Raw genomic sequence first — 22,059 nt, 5'->3', positions numbered from 1 at the left:
TTCCACTGTGAAACAGTTCTAACAGTTGGGAAACAGTTTCTAATGTCTAGCTTAGTTCTGCTTCCTTATAATTTCATCCCATTAGTTTTTGTCCTGCCCTCAGTAGCAAAAGAGAGCAAGTATGCTGTTCTGTGTAACAGCCCTGCAGTTATTTGAAGATAGCCATAATTTTCCCCCTTAATATTTTCCAGGCTAAACATAGCCTACTCTCTCAACTGTTCCTCACAGGTATGGTGCCAATTTAGAAGTAGGGGGTGAAGCAAGATGAGAAATGCCTTCCTTAAATAGTGCCCAATTCATTGGTACTTTCTTAATTGTTGGTAAATGTTGTTATAGCCCAACTTTCAAACGGATACATTCACTCTGTGTGTGTGTGTGGTGTTGTTGTTGTTTTTTGGTTCACTTCCGTATAGCATTGCCAATGCCACACCAATACCAGGAGATTTGTTGCGGGAGAATACAGATGAAGTGTTTCCAGATGAGCAGCTCAGTGATGGTGAGAATGGTATCCCTACTGGAATTTCTCCAGAGAAGCTACCAGAGTCTCCTGGACACAATCGTCCTCAGGAAAAGGATGTGTGGGAGGAGATGGATGCAAACAGGAAGAAGAGACAACTGGGCATCCATAAAGTAAGTACTGTAGATGAGTAGACAATAACATTCTACTTGGTTCCACAACATATATTGGTTCTACAACATAAAATATGCCTTTCTGGATCAAACCAAACGATCGCCATTAATGAACAGTCAGATGTCAATGAAAAAATAGTAAGTAGGATATGATGGAGATACAAGCATACCATTTATCCCTAGCATCTGATATACATTTTCAGGACATGGAAGCAGTTTCATGGTCACAGTAAAATTTTCACTGAAGTGTCAGGTCAGCGCACTATGGCAGTAAACAAAGGCCAGCTTGGACTCCATTATTTCTGAAGGGTCACTATGGGGGTGGTGTTGAATGAGAATGGATTAGTTTCAGTTTGTTACTGCTGAGGATGTGGACAAGCTGCTTGGAGCTGTGCATTTATCTACCATCTGTTCTCTGGATCCTTGCCCAACATGGCTTATTTAATCTCACAGGAAGGTTATTAGAGACCGTCTATTTGGCATCATAAATGTCTCACTGCAGGAGGGCAGGATGCTTGTTGTTTGAAGGAGGCAATGGTTAGGCCTCTCTTTAAGAAGACTGCTCTAGATCCCTCAGAGATAAATAATTTTAGGCTGGTCGCTAATCTCCTGGTTGAGCAAGGTGATCAAGAGGTTGATGGCTAACGAGCTTCAAGTGATCCTGGAGGAAACTGATTATCTAGACCCATTTCAGATTGGCTTTTGGCAGGCTTTTGGATTGAGACAGCCTTGGTCAACCTGACAGATGATCTAGGGAATTGGTAGAGGGAGTGTGACTCTTCTGGTTCTTTTGGTGCTCTCAGTGGCTTAAAATACCATAAACAATTGTATCCTTCTTGTTTGCTTGAGGGATGTGGGGATAGGAGACTCCAGATTCCAGATGGTGCTTGAAGACACTTGCTCTTTGAAATGGGAGCTACTGTATGAAGTCCCTCAGGACTCCATTCTTTCACCAATGCTTTTTATAATCTACATGAAACTGCTGGGTGAGGTTATCAGAATATGTAGTGCAAGGTGTTATCAATATGCTGATGACACCCAGATCTCTATCTCCATGTCATCGTCTTCAAGCAATGGTACTATCTCCCTAAATGCCTACACACAGGCAGTAAGGGGCTAGATGAGGGATAACTCATTTACTTCCTTACTCACTTAATTTTCTTAAAATATTTCTATACCACCCAAAACTTGCGTCTCTGGGCAGTTTAAAAGACAGGATAGAACTTCCTGTTCTGAATGGGGTTACACTCCACCAGAAAGAACTGGTATGCTGTCTCGGAGTATTTCTGGATCTAGGTTTCACTCTGTTGCTGCAGGTTGATTCTATGACCAGGGGCACTTAATCAGCTTTGGCTGTTTCTTGAAGAAAATGATCTCAAAACAGTGGTAATCTCCAGCTTTGACTACTGCAGTTCTGCCTTTGCACTTAGTATGGAAATGCAGCAGTCAAATTAGTCTCTGGGTTACCTAAGAGGGCACTTGGTTCTAAAAGATCCCCACTGCTTATTAAGATAATCATGAGAAGTCTGCCTCCAGTTGCCGCCAGTTCATCTGGCAATGACTTCTCAGTCATTGGGCCTTCTCATTAGCCATTCTTGGATATTAAAGCATGCTCCCCATGGAAATATGAGGCCTTACATCCTTATCCTTAGAAGCTTTTAAGAGAGTTGTAGAGAGACATTTTTTAAGCTTCACTTTTAGTGATGTTTAATGTTGAAATTTTAGATTTTTTAACAATCTAATTGTGTTTAAGTATTTTGTTTGTTTTTATTGTGAATCACCTTGAGATGCCTCGATTGGGCAGTATATAAGTTAAGTAAATAAATAAATAGAATAATGAAAGATTATTATTTCTTGTTTACAGAGTCAGACAGGTGTTATTGACTGGTTTGTTTTTATCCAGCCATCGAGTCATTCCCAGGGACCTAGGATGGCTGAATTTTATCATCAATACTGTTGGTTATTATACATATCGTCGCAAAATATAGGCTGTTCCCAGTAAAGCTGCCTTTTGTAATTGGCTGATGTTGATTTCTGTGGCCCCTATGGTGTTGAGGTGCTCTTCAAGGTCTTTTGGAACTGCACCCAGGGCGCCAATTCCCATTGGGATTATTTTGGTCTTTTTCTGCCACAGCCTTTCAATTTCAATTTGTAGATCTTTGTATTTGGTGATTTTTTCTATTTCTTTTTCTTCTATTCTGCTATCCCCTGGTATTGCTGCTATTAATAATAATAATAATAATAATAATAATAATAATAATAATAATTCAATTTCTATACCGCCCTTCCAAAAATGGCTCAGGGTGGTTTATACAGAGAAATAATAAATAAATAAAATGGATGGATCCCTGTCCCCAAAGGGCTCACAATCTAAAAGAAACATAAGATAGACACCAGCAACAGTCACTGGAAGTACTGTGCTGGGGGTGGATAGGGCCAGTTACTCTCCCCCTGCTAAATAAAGAGAATCACCACGTTAAAAGGTGCCTCTTTGCCAAGTTAGCATGGGGTTAGGGTTTAGAGTTGGAAGGACCTTGGTTGTCCTGTCATCTAAGTCTGGCACACTGATAGTTGCCACAGTGCTGCCGTACCATGTTGAATAAGATGGAGAAGCTCAGGGAGGCAGAGAGATAGGGGATGAGACCCTCTCAGGCTGACATCTCCTCTGCTGTCATGGAGAATGAAGGTCTCTGGGAAGGAGCACATCAGTTTGAGGAAAAGGGAAATGCTCCCTCAGAAAGGACCCCTTCCTTCGGTGATGCGCCCATATCCTCTCGCACAGAGGATACTCCTGCAGAGGTTGAGGGGTCTCCTAGTAGTGGGTGATTCGATCATTAGGGGCATAGAGAGATGGGTTTGTGACCCATGTGTAGACTGCACGGTGACTTGCCTGCCTGGTGCAAAGGTTGTGGACTTAACAGTCTAGGTAGGCTGTTAGGCAGTGCTGGGGAGGAGTCAGCTGTCGTGGTGCACGTCTGCACCAACAATGTTAGGAAATGCAGTTAGGAGGTCCTGGAAGCCAAATTTAGGCTGCTAGGTAGCATGCTGAAGTCCAGGACCCCCAGGGTAGTGTTCTGTGAAATGCTACCTGTTCCTTATGTAAGCCAGTGAGACAGGCGGAGCTGTGGGGTCTCAATGTGTGGATGAAGCGGTGGTGCTGGGAGGAGGGGTTAAGATATGTTAGACTGGGATACATTTTGGGGCAAGAAAAGCCTGTACAAAAGGGACAGGCTCCACTTGAACCAAGATGGAACCAGACATCTGGTGCTTAAAATCAAAAAGGTTGCAGAGCAGCTTCTAAACTGACATCTGGGGGATTGCTGACAGAAATTGGTTGATCTGGATCGTGATTCCAGCGACATGCATAAATATGGATTCTGTGCCTGCGCAGACCTGCTTCGGGTAGGCATCATTAGCTTCTCGCGACACCTTTAACTGCTACTGCACAAGCCTGCAGTACCTCTTATTGGCGGTTAGGCATCTCACTATTCAGTTTCTGTCTGACTGCCGATGCGTTCAGGCACTTCGGAAAGCTCTAAGCAACTCAGTAAAGTTCATTTGTTTGCTCATTCTATGGATTTATCGGACTGGAATTGGCTTGACTGACTACTCTTCTCGGACACCCCTTTACTACTAAGAATATACCAGTTTTTAAAAAAATAAATAAAAATAAAAGGATTTCATGGCAACAGACTACGGAATGGTAACACGAGAGCGACCTTGGCATTTCCTCTACCCACCACCACCCTTCCCCATGCCCAAAATGGCCCTTGCAATAAAGGTGCCACCCGTGAAAAAACTACCTTTAAGAGGTGCCAGGGTTGCCAAGGGAAGCTTCCTTCAACAGATGGTCATCACCGCTGTCTTCTCTGTTTGGGAGAGGAGCATGCCACCACAACTTGTGAAGTCTGTGCGGGTTTTTCAAAGCAAACCCTAAAGAACAGATTGGCTTGCCTTAAAGTAGCCCTGATGGAGGACGCACTGAGCCCTTCTACTTTGGGCTTCCAAGCAGCCCTGGGATCTGCCTTCAAAAAGCAGTCTAAACACCCAGGGAAGATGCACTCGGTATCGAAAGCGGTCTCGACATCGAGACAGGACTCTACCTTTAAGCGGCCAGTAAGCCAAGCCTCTAGCCCATGCCGCTGCAAAGCCTCGCCGCTGACGGAGGCCCCACGAAAAAAGAAAAGGAAAGAACACCATATGGATAATGTCGAATCCACCCTGTCGCCCTCGGGTTTGCAAGCGGCACGTCCTCGACATCGAGCAGTGTCATCGTCTCCTGCCCCGACACCGCAACTCTTGCCATCGAAGCTGAACTCGATGCTGACCGAACACAGAGAGAGAGAGACACATCGACCCAAACGTACAAGGGCTGGCCACAGTAAAAAATGCAGCTTGTCTTCGACTTCAAGGGACTCCTCGACATCGAAGGAAGCCTCGCCATCGAAAGACGTCTCGCCATCGAGGGACGTCTCCAAAAGAGGGCAAGCCTTGGTATCGGCGGATCTGCCTGAGATGGAGGTTGAGACAATTCAGATCGAGGAGACTCCTCTTGACTCCGAGCCACCTCTAGACACCGGACCGTCTCTGGAGGAAGAAGATGCTGGAATAGAGGCAGCCACCCCTTTACTTACTCCTGCTAATCCTACAGGGCATCTGTTTTACTCGGAGAATACCACCCCCTCCTCATCAACGTTTAGAGGCTTCTTACACTCTGGACTCGATGTTGATGATGATGAAGGAGCGGAAGATAGCCAAGCACTTCCAAACATCCCAAGAACACTTGATATAGGGGGTTTGCTACCACATGGGGGATGGGAGGCAGCAAATGTCACGCTATCTCCAAATGAATACATAATGTTCAGACAGTGGCACCTGCATCGAGGTCAGCACCGGGATGCAGGGACTCAGGTTACTCCTCAGAACAAACCGATGAGACATTCCTGAGAATCACAGACACACTAAGCAGCTGCGTCCGTAGCGGTGCAGGCAGCATCGCACCTTGCAGGAAGGACTGTGTCTATACAGGCAAGCTTCCCGCATCAGCCTGCCCGGACAGATACACGCACAACACAGACTGTGACAAACCGGGTGCCAAATGCAAGAGTAACCGATGCTCAGAAAACCTCTAGCTCAACCTCTCAACCACTGGATTCCTACCCAGATGCTTCTGAATCCTCTGATGAGGAGAGCTATGTGTCCCATTCTTCCAAAAGGGATTCCGAGCCAGCCTTGCCGGACTTGCCAATGGAAGTTCCTCCTCCTTTGACAATATCCCCCAACGAACAGTTGAAGACCTATCAACAGCAACTGATGGAGATGGCAGAGGTACTTGGTCTAGAATTGCGCCCCAAAACAAATGAGGTAGATGACCCCGTTTACAATTTTATGAAACAGACGCCAGGGTTACAACCGGTGTATCTACCAATGTTACCGGTTATCACGAATGCTGCACAGTCAGCGAGGGAAGTACTACAGATTTCTACACCTATGTCAAAAAAATTGGAAACCTTGTATAGGATCCAGGAAAACGACAACGTGTATCTACACAAGCATCCAACCCCAAATTCACTAGTCATAGACTGCGCTTCTACTTCTAAGACTGGGAGACGTCATACCACTCCGGCAGATAAAGAGGGGAGGAAGCTGGATGTCCTAGGTCGCCACACATATTCGACAGCTTGCCTTTCTATCAAAATTACCAATTATGTGGCTTGCCTGGCAAAATAGACACATTGTCTATGAGAGAGACTTTATAACCAAAGGACAATGCTCACCCCAGAACAATTCAAGCAAAAGTTTGAAACCACCTTTGCACAAACTACAACTACTACACGGCAACAGTTAGCCAATGCGAAACATCTGGCTGAATCAGAATAAAGGACCCTGACTTCAGCAATCGTGCTGTGGCACCACGCTTGGCTCCGTTTGACATCGTTACAGCAAGACATGTGAGATCGCATTGAATCACTGCCGTTTGATGGCAAAGGCCTTTTTGCAGAGACCACAGACGACACAGTGGAACAATGGAAAAAGTCTAAGATGACAGCAAGAACCTTTATGGCTCAGACTCAAAAGTATGGTTCAAACCGTCAACAAACTTACCAAAGACGACGTTTCAATAACCAATGCTTTGACCTCAGGGAGTACCATAAGCCATTGAATCGCTATAACAGGAAACCTTTCGGTAACAGGAATAGGATTGACCAACAGAATGAAAATAAGACAGGACATCAAAATAAGCAACACCTTTGATTTGAACAAGAACCTCTAATGGATGGACATCAGCCTATCCCTGATGTTCACTCAAATAAAATTCTGACCCACTCATATGGAATCCTGACCCAGCCATTGGTCAGCGCAAGGCTCTCTATCGCCTTGTGTACAGCCAGTGATTCCATCAAACTGGCTAGCCATGCTTTAGCATGGCACAATATAACATCAGACTGTTGGGTTATGTGTATAGTCCAAACGGGATACGCCATAGAATTCCATACCCTTCCAGAATACTTGGGTATAAAATATACACCAGAAACTACTATTCTTAAGGAGGAGGTCAACTCCTTATTAGAAAAACATGCTGTATCACCTGTGCCTTGGTTGCGATGCCAATCTGGTTTTTATTCTAGATATTTTCAAATTCCAAAAAGGGATGGAGGCATAAGACCAATCATGGACCTCAGAGATTTGAACCAATATGTCAATGTAAAGAAATTCCATATGATAACATTGCAAGCAATCCTCCCTCTTTTGTATGGAGAAGGATGGATTGCAACGTTTGATTTAAAGGATGCCTACTTCCATATCAGCATACAAGCAAATCACAGGAAATATTTACGTTTTACATTAGGCACACAGGTGTATGAATACAATGTTTTACCCTTTGGCCTAGTAACTGCACCTAGAGTATTTACCAAATGTATGGCTGTAATAATTACTCATCTCAGAATACAAGGAATATCCATTTTTCCTGGCTCGTGACAGCGAAGACAAAAGAACAGCTGGAGAGTCATTTCATGACAATCACGACGCTGCTGGACTAGTTAGGAGTGAGGCTCAACTGGAAGAAATCTCACCTAGAACCAGCCAAGAGACTGCTTTACATAGGCGCAGTCTTAGACATGGAAGCGCAAAGAGGCTTTCTACCCTTGGAAAGATATCAAAGGATATGCAGGTTGGTCGAACAGTTCCATGTGGCCCCGAAACAACGGGCAAGATCGATTCAGGTTCTACTAGGCCTGATGGCATCCTGTACCTCGACAGTACAGTATGCAAAACTCCGAATGAGAAAACTACAGACTTGGTTCCTGACGTTATTCAGGCCCAACATAGACTCTCAAGACAAAACACTTCACATACTGGAAAGGGTGCTGTCATCCCTTCAGTGGTGGAAAAAAGACAAGAACATGTTGGCGGGTATGCCCTACAAATTCCAAAAAGGGTATGCCCTTCAAATTCTTGGTACCAACCAAGACGTTGACCACAGATGCCTCCCAACTCGGTTGGGGGCCCCACTTATGTGGTCAACAAAGGCTAGGACACTGGACTCAACAGGAATGGCGTTTACATATAAACTTCTTGGAACTGCTAGCAACCTTCAAAGCGCTCCAGGCTTTTGAACACATACTCCTCAACAGGACTGTTCTATTACAAATAGACAACACGACGGCAATAGCTTACATAAACAATCAAGGAGGAACAGTATCATGGCCGCTTTGTTGACTAAGCCTCCAAGTATGGAATTGGTGCATTGCCAGAGGAATTCATCTTCAAGCTATTCATATCAGAGGACAGGACAATGTCCTCGCGGATGCACTAAGCAGGTCCAAGACCTTGCACCAACATGAGTGGGAATTACACCCGCTTCTGATAGACCAGATATTTCATATATTGACCACTGCAATGGTAGATCTGTTTGCAACTGCCGGAAACAAGAAATGTGTACAATATTGCTCAAGGATGGGACTGGGAAAAGACTCCATGGGAGATGCTTTCCAGTTTCAATGGACACAGAGTGTGCTTTACTTGTTCCCACCGTATCCATTGCTCAATAGGGTAGTGGCCAAGTTGCTTCAGGACAAGACCAAGGCAACTGTGGTTTCCACAACTCCTCAGCCTGGCGGGACAGAATTACAAGAAGTTGCCAAGGAAGACTGACCAGATCTTCCAGGACGAAGGGAAAGCCCTACATTCCAACCTTGCCATGCTCAATCTGACGGCATGGAGAGTCGGCTTCTAGCCCGTATTCTTCGGAATAACAGAAAGGAGTCTACTAGAAGGACTTATGCGGCGAAGTGGAAAAGATTTGCTGCCTATGCAAAAGGGAAAGATTTCTGTCCACGGAACGCAACACTTAGGGAAGTCCTTCTATACCTTACATCCCTTAAGGCAAAAGGATTGGCTAATGTCTCTATTAGAGTTCACATAGTGGCCATTTCTTCTCGCCATCAAGGTTGGGATGGCAAGACAGTGTTTTCACATCCAAGGACAAAAGACTTCTTGAAGGGGATCAATAATTTGTATCCCCCTGTTAGAACTCCAGTAGAAAAATGGAGTCTTTCTCTAGTTCTCGCCGCATTGACACAGCCTCCCTTTGAGCCTATGGTTACCGCGCCAATGAAACTAGTGACCCTGAAGACACTTTTTCTAATAGCCATTACCTCTGCTAGAAGAGTTAGTGAACTACTTGTGCTTAGAATAGATGAACCTTACATGAGAATCCATCCTGAAAAGGTTGTTTTGTGCATAGACCCAGACCTCTGTCCAAAAATTGTAACAGACTTTCATGTGAATCAAGATATTGTCTTACCTACTTTATTTAGAAGCCCAACAACGCCACTTGAACAAACGTTGCAGTTTGGATGTCAGGAGAGCTCTTCTCTTCTACCTAAAGAGAACACATCCCTTATGAAAGACTAATCACCTGTTTTTAACATATAAGGGCAGTTGTAAAGGCCAACAGCCATCACGACAGCGCTTGTCCTTCTGGTTAGTAGAGGCCATAAAGAGCGCATATGAGTTCCAGGGGAAGTCAGCCCCAGGGTCTATTAAAGCCCATTCAACTAGGGCTTATTCTGCTTCAGCAGCACACTTGGCTGGACTTCGTATGACGGACATATGTTCTGCAACACCACGGTCATCAGACCACACTTTTATAAAGCATTATGCCTTAGACCTACGGTCTGCAGCGGAGGCGAAGTTTGGCAGGGAGGTGTTGAAGAGGGTGTTACAATAGCATTCAGCGCCCTCCACCAATTAGGTTAGCTTGTTAGTCACTCATATTTATGCATGTCGCTGGAATCACTATCCAGATAAACAGGTTGCTTACCTGTAACAGATGATCTGCTAGTGATTCCGCGACATTCATAAAACCCTCCCAACCAACCCCGCTAAACGGTGCATGGATAATGTATTGAATAGTAAGACGCCTAACCGCCAGTAAGAGGTACTGCAGGCTTGTGCAGTAGCGGTTAAAGGCGTTGCGAGGAGCTAATGATGCCTACCCGAAGCAAGTCTGTGCAGGCGCAGAACCCATATTTATGAATGTTGCGAAATCACTACCAGATCATCTGTTACAGGTAAGCAACCTGTTTGTATCTGGTTCAACAAGCAAAATCCCCTAAGGTGTGAGGGAGGCAAACGTTTCAGATAAACCAGAAGGGGACAGGGTTGAACCAGGAGTGGAGCCAATGGAAATGCATGGCAGCTGATCAAAAAGGTCAAGTGATGGTAAGGGAGATAGCACATGCCAACGTCCTGTCAGAGACTCAGCTTATAGGTGTTTATATACCAACTAGTATTTTTAAGCCCGTTATGATAACGGGCGCTAGCTTTCTATCCCGTCTTTTCTGTCTCTCTCTCTCTCTTTCTGTCTCTTCCCCCCCCCCTTGTCCCCTCTCTCTTTTTGTTTTTTGTTTTGTTGTTGTCTCTGTTTTTGTTCTTCCTTATTTTGCTTTTACTTTTTTTGGGGTGTGTGTGGATGAATAACGGCCAAAATGGCCCATGAGAAGGTGGCCGCCCCCGCCTATCGCCCTCCCGCGCACCCAGCTGCCGGAGCCCACCTTAAACGCTCCAGCCCGAAGGAGAAGAGAGGAACTCGGAAACAGAGCTATTCTCTGTGTTAAGCTGCTGCCTATACTGTCGCAATGGACGCAATAGGCGTCCTTTGCGTCCATAGCGGCAGTTTGAGCAGTGACTTAGCACAGAGAGGAGCTCTGCTCGTGAGCTCCTCTCTTTTCCCTCGGGCTGGAGCGGGTAAGGTGGTCTTCAACAGCTGGGAGGGCGATAGGCGGGGGCGGCGACCTTCTCATGGGCCATTTTGGCCCTTAATCTTTTTGGGGGGGGAGCGGGGAAGGTGATTTTGGGCAGCTGGGAGGGCGGGTGAGCAGGCGGCGGCGACGGCTGTGAGCGGGCGGGGGCCTCGTTGGCGGCTTCGCCGCCACCTCGCCCAGCTTCCCTGTCCCCTGTCTCGGTCTTCCCCCGCCGCCATTGCCCTTGCCTTTTTCAGGGCGGCCGCTTCTGGTTGCCTCGGCCTCCTCTCGCCGTGCCGCAGCTCATGGCTGAGGCGGCGGCTCTGCCGCCGCCTCGGCCACTTTCCCCCGCCGCCACACACCGGCTAATGGCCGCCCGTGGCTGTGGGACACTGGTGTCTGAGGTCCTGTGTCCCTTGGGCTCTTCTGGGCCTGCGCTTCGCGCCGGCCCAGAACAGCCCAGGGAGGCAGGGACGCAGATCCCCAACATTCCAAAGCCACGGCCACTCACTTAGCCTTTTATTATATAGGATGCCAGAAGCTTCCAAGCCAAGATGAGCAAGCTGGAGTACTAATGAAAAACATAGATATAGTGGGCATAATGGAAACCTGATGCAGTGGTGAGAACCAGTGAGACACTGTTATTCCTGGATACAAACCCTACAGAAAGGATGGGGGCGGGCAGATTGGGGGTGGAGTAGTACTGTATATTAAAGAAGGGATAGAATCCAATAAGCTAGAAAACCTAGGAGGACCAGAGTCTTCCACAGAATCATTATGGGTGACAATATGGGGACTGAAAGGAAATGTATTACTAGGGATGTGCTGTGGCCCTCCAGATCAAAATGCTGAGAGTGACCTTGGAGTTGGAGAAACAAATCAGAGAGATATCAAAGAGAGACAGAGCTGTAACTAAATGACTGTCCCTTCGAACAGTTGGTTAAGGAACCACATAGAGAGAAGGCAACCTTGGACTTCATCCTGAATGGTGCTCAAGACCTGGTGCAAGATGTCAGAGTTGTAGAACCACTGGGGAACAGTGACCATACTGTGATCCAATTCAGCTTATATGCGAGTGGAGCGTTGCTAAGGAAGTCCAACACAGATGTGTTGGATGTTAGAAGAGGAAACTTCTAAAAAATGAGGGGATTGGTAAAAAGGAAGCTGAAAGGGAAAGTCAGGAGGGTCAAATCACTCCAGAAAGCATGCAACTTATTTAAAACCACAGTACTAGAAGCTCAGTTGGAATGTATTCTAAGAAGGAGGAAAGGTACCAACAAGTTCATGAAGATGCCAATATGGCTAACAATGTAGAGTAAGGGAAGCTATAAAAGGGAAAAACTTCCTTCAGTTTGGAAAAGAGAGAGACATGTGGAGACATGATAGAGGTGCATTAAAATTATGCATGGAGTAGAGAGAATGGACAGAGAAAAATTTCTCTCTCACACACACAACACATTAGAACCAGGGGTCATCCCATGAAAATGAAGACCAAGACATTTAGGACCAACAAAAGAAAGTACTTTTTCACACCGCGCATAATTAATCTATAGAATTCTCTGCTGTGGGATGCGGTGATGGCCACTAGCCTGGATGGCTTTAAAAGGGACTTGGATAAATTCATGGAGGACAAGGCCCATCAATGGCTACTAGTCTGGTAGCTATAGGTCACCTCCAGCCTCATAGGCAAGGTACCTCTAAATACCAGTTGCAGGGGAGGAACAGTGGGAGAGAGGGCATGCCCTCATCTCCTGCCTATGGGCTTCTCAGAGGCATCTGATAGGCCACTGTGTGAAACAGAATGCTGGACTAGATAGGCCTTGGGCCTGATCCAGCAGGACTGTTCTATGTATTCTGGATGTGAAGAACATTTATGTGATTGATATTTGTTAGCTGGTTAGATCTGGATCGTGATCTGTTGGCATTCATAAGGATTGGGTTCTGCACCTGCACAGGGACCTCATGGATGGATTAGCTAGCTCCTTGTGGCACCCACTCTGCCCTGCATGTGCTCTGTGTTTCCATTTATATTAGCAGTTGGGGCGCTATTTCCTCAGTTAATGGACTTGAAATTGTTAAAATCGGACCTTATTATTTAAACTGCTTTGTGGAAGCTTCAACACTCTGTTTGCCTATCCCGATAATGAAGACTAAGAAGACTTAAGTGTTGTGTGCTATGTAATGCTAAGTTGCCTTTTACTGACTATCTTGACTCTTACCTAATGTGCCTGGGGGAGCAGCATAATCCAGCAGCTTGCAAGCTCATTTTCAAAGCAAACGCTTAAGAATTGGGTTCTTCGTCTGCACACTGTGCTCTATGAAGAAGTGCTCCATCTACTGATGGGAAGTTATCCCTCGACATCAAACCCTAACCCTACAGTTGCACTGCCACTGCAAACTATGGTCACTACTACCTTGGCACTGCAGAAGGGAGCAGTATCCACACAACATTGTGAAGCTGATTTGAAAACAAAGCATCCAGTATTTGTTTTGTTTTATTTTATTTTATTTTATTTTTATTTATTTTTTTACATTTATATCCTGCTTTTCCTCCAAGGAGCCCAGAGCGGTGTACTACATACTTGAGTTTCTCCTCACAACAACCCTGTGAAGTAGGTTAGGCTGAGAGAGAAGTGACTGGCCCAGAGTCACCCAGCTAGTATCATGGCTGAATGGGGATTTGAACTCGGGTCTCCCCGGTCCTAGTCCAGCACTCTAACCACTACACCACGCTGGCTCTGGACAGTAGCAACCAGTGCACCTTTCGCTTTGCCATTACAGCCTCCAACTCCAAAAGTAAAGCTGCGAAAGAAAAAGACTCGTGTGGCACCAACTTCTGGAGGTGATGGTGATTCCTTGGACTCAACAGATACAGATTCAGATAGTACAGAGCACCCTTCGGATGCACCATCGGATGTGCCCCTGAAGCCATCAACCTCCCCATCAGAAGAAGTGAAGGCATATCAAACTCATATCTTGGAGATGGCTGAGGCACTGGGGCTAGAAGTTAAAATGCCTGTAACAGATTTAAAAGACCAAGTTTACAAAATGATGGTTGCTGCACAGTCATTTCAACCAGTAACACTCCCAAAATTGCTTGTAAGCACTAAAGCTGCCCAATCAGCATGGGAGGTGCTACAGCCATCTATGCCAACCTTGAAACACCTTGAGGCCCTTTACAGAATACAGGAGGAGAATAATTCTTACCTTCTGAAACCTCCAGTACCAAACTCTTTTAGTGATTGACTGTGCATTCTTATCAAAGTCAGGATGAAGACACACTATACCCTCTGATAAAGAGGGAAGGAAGATGGACATTTTGGATAGAGAGATATATTCTGCCTCCAGTTTTGCTATAAGGATTGTGAACTATGCAGCCTACATGGCCAGATATGGCCATCATCTGTGGTATGCTCTGCTACAGGCTTCCACATCTTTGATGCCTGAAGAATTTCAGGATAGATATGAGGTCTAAACAAAACCCACAGCTATCACAAGACAACATTAAGTACATTTAAGCATCTGGCAGGAACAGAGTCATGTGCAATAGCTACTGCAGTATCCATTCGAAGATGGCTACTGCAGTATTAAGTTTGAAGGACCCGACCACATAGTCTCTCTGATCTATTCCATCGTCCACCACATCCACAACAACAATCTGCCAAAGCTCACACCACCTGCTTTGTAGTTGCCAATACATCAAACTGGCAAGCCATGCCCCTGCATGGCAACACATCAGTGGGTTCTAAGGATTATCACGACTGGTTATGCTTTAGAGTGCAAAACTTTGCTACTGTTCTTGGGCATAAAGTTTACTATGGTGACTCCTATATTACTTAAGGAGGTGCAGGTTCTGTTGGAAAAGGGAGCAGTCATTGCTGTACGGTGGACAGAGGCTAACCGGCGTGTACTCCTATCATTTCTAGATTCCAGAGCGGGATGTAGGAATCTGAGCAATCATGGATCTCAAATATATCTATACACACACACACACACACACACACACACACACACACACACACACCGACCCTGCACAGAGCATCTGTGCACTCTTTGGGGCCGGCGGTTACCTCTCCCCCCCCACCTTCTGCCCCAGTCTCCGCTTCCTAGCCACAGACGGCCCGTGCCGGGCCCAGCCGCCTCTCCTCCCCACCGCCTCTTCTGCCCTCCCCCCCACTTTCTTTCCCTCCTCCTTGGCCTTGCCTCCGCGGCTCGGCTGGGCCTGCCGCCGCCACGGTGACCAATCCTCCTGGGTGAGCCTCAGCCAATCAGGCACTTCTGCCACCCAGCCAATCAACTGGGCGCTGGGATGCACATTCCAAGGCATACCCAGGAGAATTAATTTTATTTATTTACTTACACACACACACACACACACACACACACACACACACTGTATGTATGTATGTATGTATGTATTTAAAAGATGCATATTTCCATATAGGTATTAAGAGGAACCATTGCAAATATCTAAGGTTCACAATGGGAGATGCAATGTTCCGATACACTGTACTCCCCTTTGATTTGTTGAGTGCTCCATGGATATTCACAAAGTGTATGGCAGTAATTTTTGCTCACCTTCGGAGAAGATGAATAGTGGCTTTTCCATTTTTGGACAATTGCCTTCTCGTAAGTCAGGACAAAGAAAGGTTATTTTTACAGATCCACTATGTGTTAACTCTGCTGAAATACCTGGGCATACAAGTCAACTGGAAGAAGTCGCACCTGGGACCAAAAAAGAAAACAGATTATATAGGAGCTGTTCTGGATGCACAAGAAAAATGGGCATACTTGGTCTAGCGGATTATAGCCCTTGTCTCAGAAAAAGCTCACGTGAGGGGAAGAAAAATACTGACTCATCCCTGATGAGCTTTCTGGCTTAGGCTTCTCCTAAAACCTTCCTGTAATTTTTGTTAGGTTCTAAAGGCTGCCACCACCACCCACTTATCAATAGAGCTTGAACCCCCCCCCTCCCCCGCAGCTTGCAGTGGGATTTCAAGGGAAACTATCTCTTTTGCTATTGGAAAAGTACACAAAAATTCTCCACATGCAAGCCTACACGTGGTGAGAAAACTGGTAGTTGCTGGACGTCTGAGGACGTGCTTGCGCTAGAGTGAGACCCCTTTTCAGCCTGCCCCCCTTTCTCCTGAGTTAAAAACTCCACTTGGAGAGGCTTGTAAAATAAAATAACAAAAAGAAAAACATTTTTATTCAAATGCTACAGACTGCTTCCATCTCAGGCTCTCTCAGGTTTTAATTGCAGGTAAAGATACTCAGTAGATTACAAGAATACTTCAGAAAGTACTTCGAATGATGTTGGGGTGGTGCGCTTTAAAAATCGTGGTTACCCAGTTGCAAGGAACAGGTAGGTAGGAAAAAACCAAAAGCATCTTTAAAAGCTTACAGAGCCTTTTGCAATGCCCTGGCTGGATGGGCGAAGGCTAATGTTTCTTAGTTTGGTTACATTACAGGTAAACAATCATAGAACAGTTTCAGGGATATACAAAGCACACATGAAAGAAATAGAAAGTCTAATGCAAAATCTGACTAAACAAACTTACCCTAGTCTAAACTCCCAAAGTCAAAGCCCTGGCTTCCTTTGTCTTGAACTCACCAAATCCTGGATGAGAATTCAAGCCCCTGCAGTTCTATCTTGCAAGAACTGCAGTCATCCTCCAGCAGCCATCATCCCTGGCCACATGTGTTCCTCTCTGCACCTCCAGCCAGCTTCTTCTAACAAAGAAACTCTCTTACCTCCCAGTGACTCCCAAGGGTCCCACCCACTTGTTGTGCTGATTGGCTGAGCCCTGGAGTTCACCAGCCTGTCAGTCAGGACAGGGTTCACTTCTGGTTAACTCTTTAGGAGAGGGGTGGCTGATCACTACACTTTCTAAGGGAGTATTATCAACAAGGAATTGATCAGTCTGTTTTATGCCACACCAACTCAAAGAGCATATTTAAGCCAGAAATTGATGAGAATGATGACGTCTTGCAATGCCACAGTTTGTTATACTCTATTGCGGATGTGCAATCTGCAATTGTGGTATCTCAGAAATTCCCACCCCAGTGTAGACAGTCAGCACAAGCTCCTAACAATTTCACCTACTGCCCTTCATTCTCTGCACTGGTGAGCATCGGAACGTAACGTATGGATTCAAAATCAGTGTTGCCTGCACATCAGTTTTTTGGAGCTACTGGCAGCGTTCATGGCCCTAAAATCATTCAGACCTCTACTGCAGGGCAAAGTAGTACAGTTCCAACTTGACAGCCAGCGTGGTGTAGTGGTTAGAGTGCTGGACTACGACCGGGGAGACCAGAGTTCAAATCCCCATTCAGCCATAAAACTAGCTGGGTGACTCTGGGCCAGTCACTTCTCTCTCAGCCTAACCTACTTCACAGGGTTGTTGTGAAAGAGAAACTCAAGTATGTAGTACACTGCTCTGGGCTCCTTGGAGGAAGAGCGGGATATATAAATGTAATAATAATAATTGACAACACCACTGCGATAGTATATCTCAACAAGCAGAGAGGAACAGTGATCCACACTCTCTGTGCCTTAAGCATCCAATTCTGGAATTGGTGCATTGTTCATCAGATACCCCCACAGATTATACATATCAGGAGAGTGGACAATGTGCTGACAGACCATCTCAGCCACACTGTCCAGTGGTACCAGCATCACAAGTGGGAACTCAACCACAATTATTTACAGCAAATATTCAGAATGTGGGGAGTTCTGAGTGTGGACATGTTTGCCACTGCAATCAACAGGAAATGCTCTCATTACTGTTCTTGTGCAAGGGTGGGACAGGGATCTTTGCGGGATGCATTTCAGTATCATTGGAAATCCGGCCTCCTGTACATGTTTCCACCACAGCCGTTAATCAGTCATGTGATCCCATGGCTAATACGGGACAAAACAAAGGGTATTCTGATTACACCATGGTGGTCACACCAGCCATAGTTTGTGTCACTAGCTAGACTTTCAGAAGGACTTATTATCAATTCCCTATACATCCAGAATTACTGAAGAGAGACAAGGGGACAATTCTACACCTAGATGTGAAAATGCTAGATTGACAGTGAGGAAGGTAGTCTTCTAAGAATGTTTTTGTTGAACAACAGGAGGTCCTCTACTAGAAAAAACTATGGGTGTAAGTGGAAGTTTTAGTTCATATGTGGTTATGCACGGCTTTAAACCACAAAGAGCACAATTATGTCACATTCTGCTATACATGACATCTTTGAAGATTGCAGGCTTATCAAATGGCGCAAGGGTTGAGATGGAGCAACTGTTCTTTGATGTGATCTCTGTGCGTTACATGAATGGGCTTTGCTCTTGCGCAAAGAGCTCATCGGAGTTTCTCCAAGCTCAATTTCTCTCAAGCCTAAATGGGTGGTAGCTCCCTTCTTCCGGTGATGAGCCCATGTCCCTCTGATTCCCTTGCTCAGTCTTTCTTCATTCGTCAACAGACTAACTTGGTTCTCAATTGCTCTGAGCTCCTTCAAGTTTGAAAGTATTATTTAGCCTTATTCTCTCAATTTTCCCCTTCCTATCTTTGATTAAGTTTATCTTCTCTCTCTTTCCATTTGCGTTTTTTTTCCTATTGCGGCCTCTCCCCCCTCCTTTTTGGCGTGTGTGTGTGTGTTCTGATTCTACTGGTTTTTCCCTTTTGCTTATGGCCGGTATGGTCACTTTAAAGTTTTTTGTCCGTTGTAGGGCTATACTTCCCTCCACAAATGGACACAGTCATTGCCTTTAATTGCCTTCAGGATTCAACAGTCTGGCCCAGAACACCACTGCTACTCAGAAGATCTTGGGCTCCTCCATTTCAAACACTTCGGCTACTCAACTAAAAAAGAAGAAAAGGGGGTGGGGACACACCCCACAGGTGATATAGCAATAGCCCAAGTAGCTACACAATCTTAAATGGTAGAAACGCAAGATAAGAGCTTTCACAGCCAATTTTCAACCTGCTCCCCAAAAGAAACAGAAAACATCATCGGATTCTATTCTGGGCCATGAATCAGAACATCAGGCAGAGTTCCTGGCCTCGGTCCACTACATCCTGGTCCATGAAGAGGGGCAGCTTGAACCCAAAGCTGAAGACTCGCTCAAATTTGAAGATGAGGTACCTCACAAATTTGAAGAGGAAAGGCAGTATGATTTGGTGGATCAGTCATTTGGGGACAAACAAAATTATTCCTCAGAGGCAGAGGACTTCCAGTATGAGCAAGAAGATCCTTTAACTCACGAGGGCCCTTTGGAACAACCTTATGAAGGAGTTACTGCCTCCAGTCTTGAGGACTTCAGATCTGAGTTAGAGGAACTCTGTCCTAGACCTAATCAGAGGGATGTTGGCCATTCTAGACTATTTTCCAACCAGCCTCCTTCCCAACACTCACAATACATCGAGCAATATTATGAAAACTGGGACAAGAGGCCAGCTTACAGGTCATACCAGTACTTTGACCCATATTCTACTCAGGCCTTCCCTAGGCAATACACTTCTAGGGAATCAGCACCCTGGTTTCATCCCCAGCTGGACCAATGGGATCCTCGTAGACTTTCTAGAGATAGATCTCCTTTATATGGGGCTGCCATACCTTCTGTTGGAACAAGCCAATGTTTGACCTCTAGTATTACTCACTGCAGTCAACAACAACAAACAACAACCTAGGGACTCCCCACCCCCCACCCCAGCTCCCCCAAAGACACACCTCCCACACCACAGTCTCTCACAGAAAATCTGCTTCTGGCAAAACCCATGGCTCAAGATAAGCAGCCACTGGAACATCCATTGGACATTCAACAGGAGGACAGTGCCTCGGGAGAAGAGTCTGGGAACCGTGATGTGGACAACCAATCCACCAGAGCCAGCCTCACCAGGTTGATCTCCTTTGGACTCTTTCACAGATGCTAAACCAGGGTCTCCATCTGAAGACTATAGACAATATTCAGACTACCTATCTCACATGGCGACATCCCTAGGTGTAAAACTTGCAGAACAAAATAAGTTGGACCTGAGCAGCTCTTTAGCCTGATCATAGAGGCAAACACATGTGCTCCCTTCTCATTGCCTGTGAATGGTTCACTGATGGAAATTGCTAAAACATGCTGGAAGAAACCTCCATCTCTCCCTCAACATACCAAGAGACTAGAGACTTTTTATAGAGTCCACACAGAAGTGGAGGAGGGCAGAAAATTTCTTTAACACCCGATCCCTAATTCAGTGGTAATGGAGTCATCACTCTCCACGTACAGATCCCGCTCGGATTCTACACCACCCGACAAGGAAGGGAAGAAGTTGGACACCTTCGGTAGGTGCCTGTTTTCCATCTCAGTGCTCCATCTTAAGGTAGCCAACTACCAGGCCTATAATGCCAAATACAATCACTTTCTTTGGGAAAGCATGGCTCCTTTTTTGGGCCACCTTCCACAGAACAAGAAGGAACCGGCCAAGATATTTCTCCAGGAGGCTGCACAGCTGGTGAAACAAGAACTCTACTCCACCAGACAATCTGTGGAATGTGCCTCCAAAGTGATGGCCACCTCGGTCACCCTTAGATGCTGTGCCTGGCTATGGTCCTTGGGCTTAGCCTATGACACCCGCTCCCTCATAGAAGACCTGCCATTCGAAAAGAAGGATGAGACTGTACAAAAAGTCCAGCACTTTCGCAATACGGCACAGTCCATGAGTTGTCAGACCTCCTCTGTGAAGCAATACAGACCAAACAGATGGAATTGCAATCAGCTGACCCGCCTGACTCCCCAATCTCACCAAGGGGACCAGCCCATTCGAACCAGCCGCTACCAACCTTACAACAAATGACTCATGTTCCTCCAACACCCACAGCCTCCTAAGTCTGTGCCCACCTCCTTTTTGGAAGTTGGTTAATCACCCAATCCTTATGAATGCCAACAGATCACAATCCAGGTAAATAGGTTGCTTATCTGTAACTGAAGATCTGGTAGTGATCCATTGTCATTCATAAGATCCTCTCAAACCTCCCCACAGCGGTAGTGTGTTTAAAAAATAATAATGAAAAAAAGGATTTACCTCAAAGGTGAACATCCTTTAAAGACCACCGAACTGGTTTGTGCACTTCCCTACCCCCAACTGCCAGTATCAACAGAAGTACAGAGCACGTGCAGGGCAGAGCAGGTGCTGCGAGGAGCTAGGTAATCCAGGGTTTCTTAACCTTGTGCCCCCAGATGTTGTTGGACTACAACTCCCAGAATCCTCAGACATGGCCTTTGTGGCTGGGGATTCTGGGAGTTGTAGTCCAACAACATTTGGGGGCCCAAGGTTAAGAAACCCTTAGCTAATCCAACCGCGAGGTACCTGTGCAGGCACAGAACTCAATCCTTATGAATGACAATGGATCACTACCAGATCATCAGTTACAAGTAAGCAACTTTTCACAATGTTTTTCAGTTGTGAAATGGTTATAACTGTTGTTAGTGGCTGACACATCCAGACTAATAGCACATACACAGAACAATATTTTGCACATGTTGCAAGGGAAGGTTAATTTTTGCCATACTCCCCCCCACCTTCTACCCCTGCATCCTGAAAATACGTCTCTGAAGTTGCCACAAGCCTCAGGGACATATTTTTAAGAGCTATAGATGGAAGTGGAATGATTTGCAAAAATTACATCTCCCTGTGGCACATGGAAAATGGTCTTCCACACATGCAATCTTGGGCTGGATGTCAGCTGGTATATTTAGTGAGTTAAGTTTAAAACAATAACAAAACCACTGCTGGATCAATTGTGTGTGTGTGTGTGTTTAAAAGAAACCTAGATTGTGTATACAGTATATGAGTAACCTTTTCTATATTATATTACTGAAAAAACCATTTTTTTCCAGTCAAAAGGGGTCAATCGCAATCAAGAGTAGTTCTATGGAAATTGCCAATACTTAGATTCCTTTTGAACACTTAGGTTAATTAGGTTAGGTTACTTTTCATTTCTATGCAGAAGGCTAAGTCTGAGTTGTTAATCTGTTTTGTGTCCTCTACACTGCCTATTTGTTTTCCAAAGCTTGTGATGAAGAAAGTCCGTTTCTACTAACACAATTGAGTTGGCACAAGGCACTACTGTTTTCTGTAAAGCCATCCTTCCTTAGAACATTGATGAAACATGCAGTTTCTTTTGTGTGACAGTAGGGATT

General features: G+C 45.5%; 1 protein-coding gene across 4 annotated transcripts in view; it reads left to right on the top strand.

Annotated features, from left to right (window-relative positions):
- Positions 1-22,059, top strand: part of TTBK2 (tau tubulin kinase 2) — a 150,375-nt gene that overhangs the window by 86,721 nt on the left and 41,595 nt on the right. For all 4 annotated transcript variants that reach the window (XM_053261412.1, XM_053261386.1, XM_053261392.1 and 1 more), the window contains one exon: positions 414-630. In XM_053261412.1, coding sequence (XP_053117387.1) covers positions 414-630 — 217 coding nt within the window. The remainder of the gene's footprint in view (positions 1-413; positions 631-22,059) is intronic.

The sequence above is a fragment of the Hemicordylus capensis genome, chromosome 1, assembly GCF_027244095.1.
Source record: "Hemicordylus capensis ecotype Gifberg chromosome 1, rHemCap1.1.pri, whole genome shotgun sequence".
In the NCBI taxonomy this organism is placed as follows: Eukaryota; Metazoa; Chordata; class Lepidosauria; order Squamata; family Cordylidae; genus Hemicordylus; species Hemicordylus capensis.
The sequence above is the reverse complement of the archived record's forward strand: the minus strand, read 5'-3'. Positions and strand labels throughout refer to the sequence as shown.